The sequence below is a fragment of the Cervus elaphus genome, chromosome 4 (genome assembly GCF_910594005.1).
Source record: "Cervus elaphus chromosome 4, mCerEla1.1, whole genome shotgun sequence".
Lineage (NCBI taxonomy): Eukaryota > Metazoa > Chordata > Mammalia > Artiodactyla > Cervidae > Cervus > Cervus elaphus.
Window position 1 is genome coordinate 25,128,278 of NC_057818.1, and position 18,742 is coordinate 25,147,019.

An 18,742-nucleotide genomic window follows, 5' to 3' on the forward strand; every position below is an offset into this window, starting at 1 on the left:
TTGGAAGGTTTAAATTGTCGTTAAAGGGGAAGTCTTCCAGGTCTTTATCTTCTTCTTGGCCAGTCGTCTCGCTTTGACCTCCCCATGGCTAATTTACCTCAGGACCCTTCCCTGGGTGTGCACACGTTTCTCAGTCAAGATAGATTTCATCGCAGAGGCATATGGAGGGGGTCTGGCATTAGATGGTCTGGCATCCCCTGCATTTTTGATCCCAAGAAGCCTTTTGCACATGTGTAGTGTCTCCCTGGCCCAAGGATGGAAAACGTATGACCTCTTGATCTCTTAACAGGGTTTAACCCTCCTCTGTTCATGCCAGTGAAGTACCCAATGCCCGGTTACCCACCATATTCCTATTGACATATCGAAGTGCGGATCTCAAAATGTAGGCAGGACTTTGGTCCTAAAAATGTAGCCCAGAGCCCATTAGTCTCTTGCTTCAGGAAATGTAAACACAGGGCTGGTAGTGAGTATCTGGCCTGGAGCCTGTCTTTTTATCGCCCCAGTAAGTGTGAACAGGGGGCCAGTTGTAAATGTCAAACCCGGAGCCCATCTATCTCCTGCCTCAAGAATATATGAGTTTTTGCAACAAAGAACAAGGAAATTGGAACATCAAAAGATTACTGTTAATTAAAGAAAACCAGACATCTCAAGTTTAAGGAGTTTAGTGCTTTTCTCTGTATAGGAAGATGCAAGAGTCTGGGCTCATTGAAATCATTCCTTTGATATATAGCTCCACTATCTGGGGCCAGTATCCACACTTTCTGATGCCGAGTGCCCCCACAGGGGGTGACTGCAGCAGTTGGTTGCTATATGGCAGGCATCCTATTTCTATCCTGAATTCCCTCAGGGCTCACCTTCAGGGCAGCTGTAATGTGATGGCTTGATGGCTGCAGCATCCTTTGTTACTTACATGGGAGGCAACCTTTTTTTCATTGATAAAATTCACCTTGCTTTTTTTTTTTAATACTGATTTATTCATTTATTTGGCTGTACCGTGTCTTGGTTGTGGCACGTAGGATCTTCGATCTTCTGAGGTATGCGAGATCTTTCTGTTTCGTCATGCAGGATTTAGTTCCCTGACCAGGTATCGAACCCTGGAAGTCCCCCAGCTTGCTTTTTACTGGCTGAAGTCCCTACCCTCAGACCCAGTGACCCCAGAAGGTCTTTGTTAGAATACGTAGCAGCAGCACAGTAGCACCGTAAACCTCGTTACTTGAGTATGGGGTAGGGGTGAGTTCTGAGTGAGCTGGACAGGGGAGAGCTCAATTTGATGGATGTAACAGTTGATCGCTATTTCAGCCATGAAGGCCTCAGGCTCTCTCTGTCCACGCCCCAGGGTGGAATATATGTGCTGACCCTGCTGGACACGTTTGCGGCGGGGACCTCCATTCTTTTTGCTGTGCTCATGGAAGCCATCGGCGTCTCCTGGTTTTATGGTAGGTCCTGGGCCCTCAGTGTGTGTGGAAAAGCCTCAGCCCCCTGAACTTCTGGAGACTTTTCACCTGGTCAGGCAAAGGGGCTTTCCATCTCCAGGGCTGTCACTGGCTGATCCCAGAGTTGTATAAGTGGCTTATATTGGTCATAGCTCTCAGCTCATCTTTGCATGAGCTCCCTTTAACAAGAGGCGGCAAAGGCCCCAGAGGCATCAGTGTCAGCTATTAAGAGAGGAATTCAGAGGAAACTGCTGCCCCCTGAGCCATGCCATTCATTCTAGAGTAGGGCTGCCAGATTTTGTCAACCCAGGATACAAGACCCCTTGTTAATAAGACCCCTTATTTCAGATAGTAATTTTTTTTAGCATATATCCCTCTGTCCCAAACACTGCATGAAATTACTTAAACTAAAATTTATATTGTTGTCTCTGAAAATCAAATGCAACTGAGTGTCCTGTATTTTCTCTGGCAACCTTATCCTGGAGCTGAACGGGGAGAACTTGGTAGAAAGTGAAATGTGTTGTCATTCGCTTTTTTCCCCATGCATGTGTGCTAAGTCGCTTCAGTCGTGTCCGACTCTTTGCAACCCTATAGACTTTAGCCCACCAGGCTCCTCTGTCTGTGGGATTCTCCAGGCAAGAATGCTGGAGTGGGTTGTCATGCCCTCCTCCAGGGGATCTTTCTGAACGAAGGATTGAACCCGTGTCTCTTATGTCTCCTGCACTGGCAGGCGGGTTCTTTACCTCTAGGGCCACAGGGAAAGCCCCCAGTGTATCACAATTAACGTGTTTATTCTGTTCTCACTCTTTTCTGCTCACCAGAAAGAGTCTCGTCTCTTCTACCAGATTAAAGTCAGGGAAGCCTCTGAATCCACAGGCATCATTGTTTTAAGATTCAGGAAGCAAGAGGAAAGAGCTGGGCTTTGGGATCAGGCCACCCTGGCTATGTAACAGGGACAAGTCCCCTCCCCAAGACCTGGTTTTCCTTCTGAAAAGTGAATTGGGGTTACTCACAGAAGGGGATGCTACCCTTGAGTGTGTTCTCGCCTGTTCTGAACCAGCCGAGTGCCCATCCCAGGTCTGCTATGAGCCAGGGTGCCCCTGCTTGCCCCAGCTTTCTGCTCTCCGCCTGGGGGCAGACCCACAGGGAGGCAGCAGACGGGAGTGGGCAGCCCCGGGCTCTGTAGGGGCCGCGGTGACGGGCCCGCCCTGTGTGTGCGCAGGTGTGGACAGGTTCAGCAACGACATCCAGCAGATGATGGGGTTCAAGCCCGGCCTGTACTGGAGACTCTGCTGGAAGTTTGTCAGCCCTGCCTTCCTCCTGGTGTGTAGTGTGTGGTGGGAGCGTCCCAGGGTGAGGGCGGAGGTGGGGATCTGTGCTTCTAAGGGGAGGCGGTTGGGATGCAGAGACCTGCTCAGGAGGCTCCGCCTGCCCTGTTGATTCCAAGGAGGCTTCCATGTGAGCAGGGTGTCCAGCCCGGAGCCAGGTCTAGGGCGGGGGCTGTGTGTGCCTCCTCTCAGCCCAGCTCCAAGGTCACCTTTCTAGTCTTCTTCTCTTTGTATTGCTCCTGTTTCTTTGTCTCCTTTCCATGATCCATCCTTCCTTGAATCCTTTCTCTCTCTTTCCCTCCATCCTTATTGTTTCCATCCCCTGCATCCATCTCATGCATCGGTCCTCACTTCTCTCTGGTCCCTCTCTGCATCTCTCCCTCCCTCCCACCTCCTCCCCTGTCTCCCCTTGTCTCTCTTCTCCCTCATCCTTGTATCCTTTTCCCCCAGTTTGTGGTGGTTGTGAGTATCATCAATTTCAAGCCACTCACTTACGATGACTACATCTTCCCACTCTGGGCCAACTGGGTCGGATGGGGCATCGCGGGCTCCTCCATGGTTCTGGTGCCCGCCTACGTCGTCTACAAGTTCTTCAGCACCCGGGGCTCCATTCGAGAGGTGAGCTCTGGACCAGCCCAGGGCAGAGTGGGGGACAGCTGGGGGGGTGGGGGACAGCAGGGGAGGGTGGGGGACAGCAGGGAGGGTGGGGACAGCAGAGGAGGGTGGGGACAGCAGGGGAGGGTGGGGGACAGCAGGGAGGGTGGGGACAGCAGAGGGTGGGGACAGCAACGGAGGGTGGGGACAGCAGGGAGGGTGGGGACAGCAGGAGACGGGCATCCCAAGTCATTCCTGCTGGGGTGAGAGAGACAAACAGGAAGGAAAGGGAGGAGATGTATGTGTGATTGTGGTTGATTCACATGGTTGTATGGCGGAAACTAACACACCATTGTAAAAATTTAAAAAAACACACACAACGAAAAAAAGAATATGAGAAAAGAATATATATATATACACACACACACACATAGCTGAGTCACTTTGCTATATAACAGAAACTTGCATAGCATTGTAAATCAACTATACTTCAATAAAATAAACCTTTAAAAAAGAGAGACAGGCAGGACACAGACTCTAGAGTCAGACGGACCCACCATGTTGACCATGTTATTTACCCCCAAGCCGCAGGTCCCACTTTTGTAACCTGGGATAATCACGTGGCCCTTGAGAGGTGAAAGGGAACGCTTAGCCTGCTGCCCGGCACACGGCCGATCGCCCCCACAGGATGCCCGCTCTTACGTCGCCTGTCATATGTAGTGTCCTGCCCCTCTGTTCCTACCACTGTCACCGTGCTGAGCTCAGCCCTCCATTCCCCTAAGGAGGAGTTAGTCTGCATTAACTGTGCCCACTCCTGTCCCATCTCCTAAGGTTTGTCCTCACCGCACACATCTCCCACTGTCCCCATCTTGAGTCACCATGACCTTGTATTTTGGATTTCACCTGCCTTTTTCCTGGATCTGATACCTGATCAGCCTAAAGCAGAGATTTCCAAAGTACATTTCTTCTCTGAGCTGTGTGCATTGCAGATATATACATTCAGAATCAGTATTTGGGAACCGGAGACTTTTAACTGAAATTATGTCCGCCCTATTCTTCGGTTAAATGCCCTTTCTTTATAAATAATGGTGATAGTCTTTTCCTCGTGTCCTGATTTCATTCCTTCTTTATCCACTGTCTTTACTCATACTTACTGAGAGTCGGAACAGGGCAGGCTGTATTCTCAGCACTAGACACACTCCCCTGGGCTCACGTTCTCATGAAAGGACAGATACATACAGGAGGACCTAAAGAGTGAGCCAAACAGGAACTTAGGGGAGAGGGTCCCAGGCAGGGCTGTATCCACCCCCACCCCCGTGAGCCATGTCTTCTGTTCATGAAATCCTACGGTCCGGGAACTTCTGGGCCACTGGGAGGACCATGTTCAGTGAGCCCATCCTGGACGTAGAATCAGGACCCACTTTGAGTTTTTTTATTCTTCACACTTTGAGGTCCCCCCACCTAGTGATCAGACATTGATTCCAGACACATTCCCTGAGTCCACCCTGTGTCTAGCCCCCTAAGAAGGTGGCCCCGGTCCCCAGGCAGGACTGAGGTTCTGTCGACTGTTTTCTCACTGTGCTCTGAGCTTGTCTGCAGCACTGCCTCCGTTCATGGTTGTAAAATTGCCTGTGTGTGTGTCTGTTCAGTGTCAGCCCCTTCCGTGAGCTGTAAGCTCCCCCAGAGCAGAGTGTGTGGGTGTCCTTCAGCCCTGGACCCCCAGGGCCGAGGCCAGTGTGTGACAGCAGTCACTGGCTCAGTAAGCGTTCGCCGAATGCATATCTCAGAGTGAACTGACCAGCTCCATAAGCCAGGGTGGAGAGCGTCTTGTACAAACCTCTCCTACTGTCCACATGGGCCTACAGGGACAAGCGGCAGGCGGCCCTGATGTGGGGTGTGCTCCGGGCTGCCGGAAGGGTGTCCCTGGGCCAAGCTGAGGCCTCCTCCACTTCTCCATCCTCACAGAGACTGGCCTATGGCATAACTCCAGAGAGCGAGCATCACCTGGTGGCCCAGACGGACATCAGGCAGTTCCAAGTAGGTGCAGCTTGGACCATTCCGGCGGGGGCTGCGGGTGGGGACCCACGGCTCCCTGGTGTGCTGGCAGGACCACACACCACACACGCCAGAAAGCCCAGAACGCTGCGGGCTCTAGTGCCTGGGGGTGTGATATTAGGAACGGAGGAAAAGGGGCCTGTCTTCTGCCCACTTCCAGCTTCTGCCTGCCCCTCTGCTCCTGGGTCCCCAGGTACCAGAGGCCCCAATTTCTTCAACTCTGTTCTCCCTCTTTGAGTTGTGACCGTGGAGTATCCCCAGGTTAGGCTGAGGCTTGCTTATCTTGAAGGAAGCGCTGCAAGTATGTCAGTGACTTGGTGATCTAAGTCCTACTCTTTTCCCTTTCAAAATGTGGGGGTGGGGGTTGGGGAGTTTCCCTGTGACTCCCCTGCTTCAGACTGACTGTGTGACTTTGCAAAGCCACCTTTGCGCTTTCTGGGTCTCTGTGAAAGTTATACTTAATTTTTTCAGTTTCATTTTATTTCTTTTTGGCTGTGCTCGGTCTTCATTGCTGCACGGGCTTTCTCTAGATGCGGCAAGCGGGGGCTGCTCTCTGGTCGGGGCGCTCGGGTTTCTCATTGCGGTGGCTTTTCTTGTTGCAGAGCACGGGCTTCAGTTGTAGCATGTGAGCGCACGATCTCGGTAGTTGTGGCGCATGGGCGTAGTTGCCCCGCAGCATGTGGAATCTTCCCGGCCTAGGGGTTGAACCCATGTCCCCTGCATTGGCAGGTGGATTCTTAACCACCAGACGGACCACCAGGGAAGTCCCCATGTGACACCTAGGGAATCCTCCTAGGTGTTCTCCAAGTCTTTGAAGGAAGCAGCTGTGTTTCCTGCCCTCCCCTGTGTCCTACTGTCTTTCTCAGCAGCCTTCGTCCCTCGGCCCCTGCCCGCCCTGAACCTGGCCTTGCTGTCTCTCTCTGCAGTTGCAGCACTGGCTGGCCATCTGAACCTGGCCCCGAGGAGGAACCCTGCAGCGCCAACATTCAGGTCAAAGGCCACCCTGGACACTGTCTTGGGATTCCTCTCCGACCCCCTCTTCTTCCTCTTTTCCAAGTTGCCACTGATTTAATGACCTGGTTTTCTTTCACCTTCTGTTCACCTGGCCCGAGGGCTGTGGGCTTTTGGATTGCTAAGCCTCGTGGGAGAAGAGGAGAGGAGGGAACAGGAAAAATGACTTCTGTTGAACCTCTTTAGTTTCAAGGAAGTCTCCCCCCAGCTGTGGGAGCCAGCTGGGGCTGAGGTTCGTGTCTCAGGCAGAACTCCCTACCGTGCTGGCTGGTACGTTGGGCCACAGAAGAAATCTTCAGTCCACCAAATCAGACAGACAAAGGATGTTGCTTTTTGGGTCAGACACTGTAAAACCAAAACACGAATATGCAGCCAGGCTGAGTTTGGGGGGCAAGGGAGTGGTACCTAGATCTTACTTCTCTCGTTTGCCCTGGTCAGTGCTGGACCTTGATCAGGGAGCTTTGGGGATATTTGTCGCTGTTATGAAGTCCATGGATAGAACCTCTGGGGGGATCATGAGCATAAATCTTCATGGTTTTCATTCCAGTTGACCTGGGTTTGATTTGTGTGTGTTCTGGGACATTCTTCTGGCTTCTGGTGCTCAGAGGGCCCAGAGCTGTGGGTGTCATAGTAAGTGGCTTCTAATAGGAACCAGATGGGTCTATAGAGGCCACATGCAGGTCTTGCTCTGTAAGGGGCATGATGCCCAGAGAGCTACCTGTGGCTCCTGGGACCTTCCTCGGGGATTCGGGATAGGAAGCCAGCAAGGCCAGCTGTGTGTCTCCACTACAGGACCCTCTGCTGTCCTCACACAGCCAGGTCAGTGTCCAAAGGCCGTCTGACAGACAGCTGTTTCTGTGTTATTCACAGATACCTTCAAAGCCTTTCTGTGGGAATCCCCCCCAGTGTGGACCAGGGGTTCTTGAGTGATGGGGAGTGGGCCCTGAAAACTCCCTTTGTCTCTCTTCATGAGGGCAGCACGGAACCCAGGACACTGCTCCCCGGTCACTCAGGTTGAGGACACTCATATTCCGAGCTGAGGGAGCAGGTTGGCTCTTGGGAAGCATTTCTAGGTTGATTTCTGATACACTCTCACGAGTGATGCCCTCTGGTGGTGCTTACTGGTTAGTGTTGGCTCATTCAGAGGTGATTTATAGTCGGTGGCATCTATTTGGAATTTCTCTTTGTGGTATCAGTTCCTTATACGCTCGGAAACCTAGACTTGTGGGTTCTTGTTCTGACTGTGAGAGGCCCTGTTGCAGAATCTTGGGGGAGAAAATGAGGCCTCATCATTTTCACTGGGAGTACAGGGTGACACCCCAAAGGTGCTGTAGGGAAAGTGGGGCGGGGCAGGGGGCAGGGGGCGGGCAGTCTCGGAGCCCGATCTACTGATTGCGGAGTCTGTGGCAGATGGTTACTTGGGGGCTGGCTGGGGGCAGGGGGATGGATTTTCTGTTGAGTCAGGCCCCTTATGTTCTTTCTTTAAAGTGGGAACCTCAGGAGACTTTGGATCTTCTCATATAAAAAAGTCCAGTTAGAAATCGGAGACAACCCAAGTAGCAGGTGCCTTAGACCCTGAGAAAGGTGCAGCCTGGAAGCACCCAACCGAGTGGAATAAACAGGTGTGTGAATGAGAGCAGGGTGACCGGTGCCTGGTGGTTATCTGGTCCCATCTGTGGCTCCGAATCCACCCCTGAAGGATAATTCCTCCCTAGGTATAACCTTTTTTTGTTTTTTGTTTTTTTACAAAGCACTTTCATTCACGTTGCCTCCCATCCGCCCAGCAGATTCTGTAGGGCTGGCTTTTCTGTCCCCATTTCCCAGGTGAGAAAACCAAGGTCCAACATTTCTGTCATTCTTGCTCAAGGTTCCTCAGCTACTGAGGGATCCAGTCGGACCCTCAACTCTCAACTCTGACTCTCAGCTGAGAGCACTTTGACATTCCCAGCACAATACGGCTCACCATGCCCAGGGCTGTCATGAAATGTAAACAACAATCCATCCAGTCAAGTGGCCAAGGCGTATTTATTTCTTAGCAAAAGAGCAATGTGTTGGAAGAAGGGAAGAGGGGAGGAGGAGATGTCATTTATTCTCCTCTAGCTGTTTGCCAGGGAGGAAAGTATTTCACTGACTTCCTTCGATGAAAAGAGCCACTCTAGGGCCATGGTCCCCAACGTTTTTGGCACCAGGGACTGCTTTCATGGAAGACAGTTTTTCCATGGATCGGGGTGGGGAGGGTTTCAGGATGATTCAGGCGCATTATATTTATTGTGCACTTTATTTGTAATATTATTACTTCAGCTCCACCTCAGGTCATCAGGTGTTAAATCCTGGAGGTTGGGGACCCCTGCTCTAGGGAACAGTGGCATGTGAAGAGCTGAGTCTGCTGGGCAGATATGAGTCAGAAAAGCCTGTGTACCAGGGGCCCCCTTCAGACAAATCCTGCCGTTTGCTCTTGCCGTCTGTATGTGGCCCTTCTGCTTCCAGACATATGTCTGAGGGCGAATTTGGAAATGTGGTGCTAGCTGACCCAACACCAACCAACCCAATAGTGCTGCTTTCTGGGGAAAATTGACTCCCGAGCCTGGGGAACAGCTCTGGGGGTGGGGGGACCTGGGACACCCGTGGACGTTCTCATGAGGTGTTGGCAGACCTTCTGGGTTCACCTTTCACCCACATTTAATGAAAAGAGAGCATGGGCTTTATCATAAACAGTGTTTGACTTCTTCTTTGAGGACATTTTATTATTATTATTATTATTATAGAGGTTACCCAGGATAAGGGTGCTCTTGTGTACTGTATAGGGCACTTTTGCTATTTTACTAGATTTGTAAAGAATTTTTGTTTTCCACGAAGTGTTGAAATATCTGTTTAAGATCATTCCGTTAACATCTCTTCAATGTCTAATTATTTAGTGTCGACTTGTGAGTTGGTCTTCATTCCAGATGCGAATGAGACAGAGGTGAAGGGGACCTGCCGACTCTTGCCAAATATCCTGCTAAATAAAGGTCCTCGAAGCTGCCTTAATTCTCAGAGGGGTTCCAGCCCAGGTGGGGGCCTGTCTCTTGCCAAAGGATCCTGGTAATGTGAGTGAGACTAAACATTCTTACCAAAGATGTCATTTCTTAGTAAGAAGTTCACCGAGCTTGTTTCGTTTCTATCCTTTGAAAGCCATGGACGGGAGAACAGAGGGAGTGTGGTGTGGTGGGAAGCAGCGCAGCATTTAGAGTTTTACCAGACTGAGTCTGTGACTGTCTTACTGGGTAACCTGGGGGCATGGGCTCCACTTCTGTGGGCTGCAGGGTTCTCTGTCTCTAAAAAAGCAAGGGTTGAATCAGAGGATTGAAGGTCTCACCCAGTAAAAAAAAAAAAATCCTGTCTCCATAGCAATGTTATTATGTTAAATTTACAAAGAATGAAGGATACAGTTTACTGGAGGGCTTGCCTGATGATCTAGTGACTGGTAACAATCTACTAAGTAGAGACATGTTGGAAGTATCATGTTTTCTGGACATTCAGCACTTTCTCTTTCTCCAGTATTTCTTCAGCTGTTGACAGAAACACTTGGTATTTTAAAAAATAAATGCAACCCTTTTGTTTGAAGGAATTTGAGGGTAACAGGTGTCATGCCCTGGTGAGTCCGAAAATCCACAGCTCTGAGGATGTGCAGCTCGGCTATAGTTACAGTCGTACAAGTCACCAAAATTCTGGTGAATGTGAAGTTGCTTTTGGGGTTCCTGCCCTCATCCTTCTGTTTATCCACTTCTGTGTAAACAAGGACTCTTTCAATGGTGCCCTGTGTCACGGACTGTTCCAGTGTCATGCAGATTTCCATATCTGGTGTGTGTTTATTTTAAAAGCTGTCCTCTTCATGGAAAATTCAGTGTACAGAATAATAAAGGATATTTCCTGTGTCATGTATCTGGTAGTGGTATTCTTTCTGGCTTGAAGGTAAACTACTAAAAAATTAAGTAAGTCCAGTGGGTCTTCCATGATCAGTCTCCAGCTAGTAATGAAGAGTTTCTGGTCATCGTGGCCCACCTTTCACCCAAATGACTCTTTTTATAACCTAGGACAGAAGTTTGAGGGGAGGTAAATGGTTGACACATATTTTCAGTTAATTAGAAAATGGATATCTAATTAGCTAACTAGTTTCACTTTTTTGTTTCTAGGGCTGAATTTCAAGGGCCTTTCTGTTTTTGACTATGATATACTCTCAGGGAGCAATTACAGATTGTGGTGGATGAATTCATACTAAAATGTGAATGACTACCTTCCTAGGTAGCTCCTAATAGACAGAAGTGGAAGTTGCTGCTTTTCATCCATTCCATATTTTTAATGTGGGTTTCAGCAAACATTTTCTGTAAAGATCTCTGTCACAAGTACTCAATTCTGTTGTAGAATGAAAGTAGCTTTATTTACGAGACAGGTGGTGGAATGGATTTGGCCTGCAGTCTGTGGTTTGCCCTGGATTGGGGAAAAGAACAAAGGGTTTTGAGTCAAGTTAGACCTGGGTTTGAATACCAGCCCTACTACTCACTCTTGTGGAATCTTGGACAAGTTACGTAAAATCTCTGAGTCTCTCTTGCTTCTGAAGAATGAGAATAAGACTTTCAAGAGGATTAGCAGGATCAAACAAGATGATGAACACTTAAGAGCAACCTTTCAGGGGCCACAGTGCCTGGATCCAAATCCTGGTTCCATCACTCAGTTGTGTGAAGACTTTGACAAGTTATTTAACCTCCCTTGCCTCAGTTTATCATCTCTACATGGGAATGATGATAGTGACCACCTCATGGAGCTGTAGAGAGGATTAAATATTAATATTGGATTCAGAATAGGGCTAGCTTGCACAGCTTGTTAGTTTATGTTTAGCACGTGTCGGTTACATAATGATTATCTATTTCTTCTCCTTCTCACCCATCTTTGCCCATTTCAAAGGCAGCCCAGCTACTGCTGCTGTGTTTTCATGTAGCCAAAACAGCGTCTGTTCTCTTGTCCCCTCATTAGGATAGCACCTCAGATGTTTGAATTGGGAATAGCCAAATCTGAGTCTCCCTGGGCCTGAATGCATGTGAACAGCTGGGAAGGAAGTTCCAGCTTCAGAAAATACCAGCTTCCATGGGTCCTGGGAGGCAGCAGCCAACCTCTTGCGGGACCCGGCTGCCCCACAAGCCCTCCGCTGTCAGCCCCCATTAGGTTGCTGGCGAGGGAGATGCTCCCTTAGCTGGGCCATGTTTCAGGGAGGCCCTGGCCTCAGCTATGACCCAGAAGAGGTGGAGACAGGAGTGTGGTAACCAGAGACTCCCGAAAGATCTGGCGACTGATTGGCTTCAGATGTCCTTTTTATCAGCAACTGGCTTGTCAGCCTTGGGCCAGGGAGGAGCTGAGCTGCCCATAAAAACATGAAGGTAAGGGATTGGGCTGCAGGAAATCAGACCACCTCTGATTTGAGGTGCAGTGACCACCTCTGTCCCCAGAGAAGGCCCAGCGAGGGTCATGGCCTGACCATACCCTGGAGCCATGGCTGACTGTTTCTACAGCAAAGAATGGCTTTATGCAGGGAGCAGCCACCCCACCTGCTGCAGCTTCGAGTCTAGTCCAGAGTCCCGGCCTCAGATAGGAAGACCCGGAGTCAGAGAGGAGAGCCCTGAAGCAAGTCCAGCTCCTGGAGACGGTGAGTCTGGGGCACACTTGAAGGTCACGGTCAGGCCAACGACAAGTCACCTGCCTGCTGCCCACCCTGAATCCATGCCCAGGTTCCTGCTACATTTCTGTTCTTACACCACAGCCCCCCAGGCTTCCCTGGTAGTTGCCATTGACCCCTGACCCCTCCCATCTGGTCACTTGGTAGTAACGATAACCTATCAATGGGGAGGAGTGAGAGGGCAGGGCTGACAAATGAGACAAACTCACTTCGCAGATGAGGAAAGACATTACAGCTCTGACATTTCCAGTGAGTGACAGACAGAGCCACGACTAGAATTATTAGGTAAGCAATTAAACTGTATAGAGTCCCCCATCAGGGTTTGGGAATTGGAAGAGAGCATGGCACAAGGAGTACCTGGCTTTGTTAAAAGAGAAAAGGGGACTGTCCACGTCTCACAAGCCATGGTCCCCAGGAGGACTGAGACCTTAGGGACATCAGCACCTTGGACAAGGCCAAGGCCCTGCTCCAACATTCAGTCAACAAGCACCCTGTCTTATCTTGTGGCAGTTACTGTTCCCAGTGCTTTACAGATTGCAACTCTGAATCTTCTCAATGAGCCAATGAGTTAGTATTACTATCCCCATTTGTAAGTGGGGAAAACTGAGACAAAAAGGGATGATACAACTTAGTAGCTGGGGGGACTAGGATTTGAAGCCAGGAAATCTGGCTCTAGTCTGACCTTTAACCACAGGTGCCATATCCCTTGGACCCCAGACATTCAGGCATAACGTGATCCAGTTGGTAGAGGCATGGATCCTCAACTAGTTCCAACACCGTCTTCAATTACAAATACATAATATAAAAATAACTTTGTGTGTATCCACATTTGTAATTTGAACACATACATATATTTTATATATGTTATATATATATATATATATATATATACATGCACTTAAATATACATTTATATATAAATATAATTTGCCTACAATATGCTAGGAAGCAAATGACTTGCTCTGGATAACAAAGTAAGAGAGTTCATCTTGAACAAACCTCTCCTGTAAGTCAAGGAAAATACCTTTGCTCGCTTTCTCCAAACACACTGCATATCTCAGTCATGCAGTCCTGCCACCCCAAACCTCAGAATTCTCCTTAAATAGTCCTGCCCTCTTTCAGAGAATAGGACGGTAGTTTTCAAGATGTTAGTCTGCTACCCTCCTCATTTGCTGGCAAATTAATAAATCTCTCAAGGGACTTCCCTGGTGGTCCACTGGTTAGGGCGCTGCACCTTAACTGTGGAGGGTACAGATTCGATCCCTGACCAGGGGACTAAGATTCTGCAAACTGCATAGGGCAGCCAAAAACTAAATATAAATGAACATTTATTTAGGACTCCAGAAAGGCACTGGCCAGCACCGGTGCGTTTCTGCAGAACGAGCCGCCCCAAAATGGCTACTGCCAGCTTCTATGTCCTCAGGGTGGGCTTCGATTGCTTCCCACCTCTCCAGGAGACTCTTCTAGAACAGCAGAGATGACTCAGGAGGCCCTGGAAGATCTCAGCATCCTAGGATGGAGAATCCAGATGCCGAATCACCAGGGAAGGCAAGTTGCAATTGGCAAAACCCATTTGAGCTGCGATGTGAATGAAAAAAAACATATGCTTGTTGAATGAAGGACTAATCAGTGAGCTAACAGACTGGACTGTCTCTCAGTGCCAAGAGCAGAAGAGCACAAGGTTTCTGCAAAGCTTTGGGAAGGATGGTGAACTGCTTAACAGGAAATTTTTCTCACTCCAAACAACTGGATTAGATAACCTGGCACTCTGGTGAAGCTATCCAGAGAAGCCACTGTTCTTTTCCATTCTCTCCTGTTGCCCCCCACATCTAAAGAGCACAAAATGTTTCTAAGGCTATATATAGCCTGATGGGGTGGTATTATGATTAATACTGAGTTCTGAAGACCCTGCTTTGGCCAGTGGAATGGTATCATCTAGGAGAGTGATGCATGTGCATTAAAAGGAGTGTGGTTATGTTAAAAAATTTTTTTCTTTCCTTTATTCAAAGCTTTGTCCTTGTACTCATTCAGCATTGGGAACAGGGGCCAAATTTTCGGTTACATGCTGGGCAGACCATTTCTGGCCGTCCCCAGGCTCCTGCTCCCCTTCCCCGGGCTGACAGAGCACTTTGGCAATGGAGGAAGACAGTCCAAACAGAACATGAGCACCGTGGCCTCCAGGTGGCACCAGCACACACTCCTGGCTGCCAAGCAGAGGCTGAGGGACACCAGGAGGACTGAGGGTCTTTGTTCTCTGGACCCATCTCAGAGCCTCTTTGAACCCTCAACCCCTGCCTGGCCAGGATAGTGAAGAGCCATTCTTGTTTGGGTGAAAAAACTCCACTGGGTTTTGTATTGTTATATCTTGGGTGGAATTGTTCACTTATTCATTCATTCTTTGATCAGAATTATACTCAGTCCCATTCTTATTCCAGGAAGGAACCAGAGAATACAAGGAAGGAATAACCCTGTCCTCAGGAACTCCCAGTCTGATGAAGAATACAGATGGTGTGCTAATAAGGAAACGTGTGTTGAGCACTGACTGCATGCTTTTCTAAACCCCTCTAATGGCTCCCATGGCCTTCAAGGTAAATCCAAACTCCGCCTCCTCAGCCTGCCCCACCTCTCTGCTCCAGTTACCTGGACTAGCTGCAAGTATGTCCCCAAGCACACCTGGCCCCCTGGACCTCATCCTTGTGCCTTTCTCTGAAACTTGCTAATTCCTCTTTGTCCCTTAAGATGTCATCTCTTATAAGTGCCTTTCTGAGCCTGTCCTTGTCACTGCATTTACCACAGATTGTCAAAGATCTTTCAGAGGGCTAAGAACTTTTGGTACAGAGGGTCACAACCACTTACTTTTATGTGTATCTCCAATGCCTAGACAAGTATCAGGCGTATAGTCGGCCCCCAGTGGATGGCTGGGTTTACAGATGAATGAAGCAAGGCTGTTTCTCAACCTGGCAGTGAGATCATGCACAGAATCCCACCTAGGGAGACGGAGAGGTCTCCCCATAACAGGTGGCCCTTGAGCTGAGTCATGAGGGAAATTCCAGGTCATGAGAGTCTCTAGAGTGACAGCACAGAAGTAGGAAGCAGTAAGGGAATACAAGGACGTGCAGACTTGAAGTGTCTAAGTAGAAGGGCTGCAGAGGGAAATAAAATCCGGAAGACAAGGGCCCTCCTATTCGGGATAAGGAGATGGAACTTTTTTCAGAGGGCAGCAGGGAGCCAATGAAAAGCTTTATATTTTTCACTGGAGTGATATGACCGAGGGATCAAACTCAGGTCTCCTGCGTTATTAGCAGATTCTTTACCGTCTGAGCCACCAGGGAAGCCCTCTCACAATGTGATCATACTTGGATGTATATAGTGTATCAGTGAGCAGTGGCTGCGTAACAAACCAGCCCCAGGCTGAAAACAACAACCATATGTTCGACTCCTGAGCCTGTGGGCCACCTTGGAAGTTCTGCTGACCTGGATCAGCCTCAGCGGATCTTGACTGGGCTCACCCATGTGTCTGCCGCTGTGGGTCTTAGTTGCTTCTAGGTGCTGTCTCCTTCTCCAGCAGGCTCAGCTGGACTCGCTCACATGGCAGTCACAGGGGCGTGAGAGTAAGTGTTCACGGGCAAGGCTTCTTGAGGCCTGAGTCAAGAGCTGGCAAACCACTACATCTGCTCTATTTTATTATCAAAGTAAGTTAAGAGTCCAGCCCAGACGCTTCCTGAGTGCAGTTGCAAAATCACACCATAAAGTGTATGCACAGAGAGAAGCGAAAATGATTGTAGCCATTCAGATGGATCGCTGTGGCTCTGCAGGGTGGAGAACAGTAGCAGCAAGCACTACAAACTTGGTGCAAAAGTTTATTTGGGTTTTTCTGTAAAATGTGCTGGGAAAAAACCCAAAGGGGCCTTTCAGCCAACCTAAATAGGATCCTCAGTTAGCCCAGGTAAGAGGCAAAGGATAGATCCTTTTCAGACAAATGCTTTATGAGTCAAGTTGCCTCAGCACTTCTGAGGTGCTAAGTACTGAACTGGTTCCATCTTGGAGCCTGAGGAGGTCACCTGGACCAGAAGGCATTTAATCTCAGCTTGAAGGAGGAATAAGATTTGGGAATCTCCGTGCCGCGGACCCGCCCCCCACCCCCCAACTCCCAGCCCCAAGCAACTGCTTCATGGTTAGGGCCCTAGAGGCTGCAAGAGACAAAGGAGCAATCTGAATGCTGTCCCTGGGTGTGTCGGCTCAGGCATAGTCACCATTCTTTGGGATCATTGCTGAGAGTCTTGCCCTGGGTTGGAGGTCAGCCACCACCCTTGAAGGAGGTGTGGTTATTACGGACACTGCCCACAAGAGGGCAGCAGAGAATTGTCAGTCAAATGGGTGCCTTTGGCCAGAAACAGGCATGAAGTTAAACATGAGAAGCCCAGATAAATATCTTTAAACCGTGTTCTGTGTAGGAAGGAAGAATTACTTTGCACCTATGGACTTGGGTTCTGGAGCCAGACAACCAAGCGTCATATCCCAGCTGTGTCATGGATGTGAGACGTGTGCTCTTATACAACACCCACTCTCAGAAGCCTCCAGGCCCCGTGATTGCTTTAGTACTCTATTGTTGTAATCTTGAAATTCTTAACAATTTTTAAATTATTCCATGTACAGTCCGGTCCCTTTTTACTAATCTTCACAAAAGCCTGGCTGTCCACATCTATGCTCAGTCATTTCGGCCATGTCCAACTCTTTGCAACCCTTGGGACTGCAACTCACCAGACTCCTCAGTCCTTGGGATTTCCCAGGCAAGAATACTGGAGTGGGTTGCCATTTCCTATTCCAGAAGATCTTCCCCAACACAGGGACGGAACCCAAGTCTCCTGTGTCTCCTGCATTGCAGGCAGATTCTTTACCCACTGAGTCGTCAGGGAAGCTCAAAATCTCACTAAGTAGATATTAATATGTCCATTTTACAGATGAGTTAACTGTGGAGATGGAGGCAGCCAATATGGACTTTCTAAGGTGGAAAGCATCTCCTAATTTGGTTCTTACTCTGCTCTTACCCTCGGTTCCAGGCCTCTCACAGTATCACAGCACCAGGAAGAGGGTTAGTGGAGGCTGGGCTGTCAGACCACTGATGGCCAGAGCACTGGCTCTGGACTCAGGAGACAGAGATAGAATTCAGAGCATGATTTTCCAGCTGACCTTGGGCACACTTCCCTCTCTGAGCCTCAGTTTTTTCATCTATAAAATGGTACAGATGCATTCTGAGGTCCCTTGCTGCACCCTTGTATTAATCGTGTCCTCTATGTCCTGTATTCTGACGCTTTGACTGCTGGAGCCTTGCTGATTCTGGGGGGACTGCCCCTCCCAGAGTTAGCCAATCCCTGGAGATAAGAGTGAACTTTTCCTTCCAGCATCCCAGAGCCTGTTCCCCAACTTCTCTCTTTATTAGGTCCTCCACATGGACCACTATCATCCAGTCCTTGTCACTCTAGGTCAAGGACCTGACAACTGTGGGCAGTCCCTAAGCCCCAGACCATGGGAGGAGGGGGGGTTTGGCTAGCTCCTTCACCCCCGCTCCCACCAACCAAGATTAAGTTCTTACCCCCAATTCCTCCCTCCTTCCTCTGCACCTGACACACCCAGGGCATCACCTTGTGCCCCACCAGGTGGCGTCACGCCCCCTCCTCTGGGGAACTGGGACTAACAAACTATCTCTTAAATGGCAGTTGGCTCCAGATCCATGGGCTTTACCACACCTCAGAGTGTCTATTAATACACCGCATGTTAAAACAACTTCTTTATTTATGAATCCCTCCCTTTTTTTCACTTTCTCCATTCCATGCACTTTTAAAAACAACCCATTTCAATCTCACAACAGTCCAATGACAACCTAGTTGTCACTCTCATTTTAGATGTGCAAAACTGAGGCACAGCAAAGGGACATCCCCTGAGTAAGAACACACACCTACTAAGTGCAGAGCTAGATGGGAACCCACACATTCTGGCTCCAGAGTCGGTAATAATACTCTGGTGAGCCACTCTCCATCATTTGGCCTCATCCATACTAACAATCGGGGCTTCCCTGGTGGCTTAGATGGTAAAGAATCCGCCTGCAATGCAGGAGATGAGGGTGCGATCCCCGGGTTGGGAAGATCCCCTGGAGAAGGAAATGGAAACCCACTCCAGTATCCTTGCCTGGAGAATCCATGGACAGAGGAGCTTGGTGGACTACACAGTCCATGGCGTCGCAAAGAGTCAGGCACGACTGAGCAACACACACACACACACGCACACACACACACTATACTGATAATCAAGAGGAAAATAGGAGCTGCTGTCCCACATTCTCAGCAGCGAGGGGGGAGTTAGCTGATCTTTCTCTGCACGTGTCAGAGCCCGTGCAGCTGTGACTTGGGGTGTTTACCCTCCCCTGTGTCTCTTGAGGCCACCAGATTGGCTGGGTACAAAACTCCAAGTCCAGAGGGCGTGCTGCTGCTAGGGAACATTTACCGTATATGCATCTCTGGCACCTTCCCCGGGCCAAATATTTCCAAATGCCACCCTGCTCTCTGTACTTCAGGAGTACTCATTCCAAGCCGTGGAAGTGAAGAGCGAGATCATGA

General features: G+C 49.3%; 1 protein-coding gene and 1 long non-coding RNA gene across 2 annotated transcripts in view; one reads left to right on the forward strand and one right to left on the reverse strand.

Moving 5' to 3' along the window:
* SLC6A2 (solute carrier family 6 member 2) overlaps positions 1 to 10,342 on the forward strand; it is a 42,383-nt gene extending 32,041 nt beyond the window's left edge. The window contains exons 11-15 of the mRNA XM_043898504.1: positions 1,337 to 1,436; positions 2,656 to 2,756; positions 3,212 to 3,379; positions 5,321 to 5,392; positions 6,337 to 10,342. Coding sequence (XP_043754439.1) covers positions 1,337 to 1,436; positions 2,656 to 2,756; positions 3,212 to 3,379; positions 5,321 to 5,392; positions 6,337 to 6,360 — 465 coding nt within the window. The 3' untranslated portion in view covers positions 6,361 to 10,342. The remainder of the gene's footprint in view (positions 1 to 1,336; positions 1,437 to 2,655; positions 2,757 to 3,211; positions 3,380 to 5,320; positions 5,393 to 6,336) is intronic.
* A 419-nt stretch (positions 10,343 to 10,761) lies between these two features.
* On the reverse strand, positions 10,762 to 18,742 carry LOC122691730. Its single transcript, XR_006340495.1, has 3 exons — positions 18,630 to 18,742; positions 13,575 to 13,706; positions 10,762 to 10,888 (listed from the first exon to the last, which is right to left on the reverse strand). It is a non-coding gene; the product is annotated as an uncharacterized LOC122691730 (long non-coding RNA).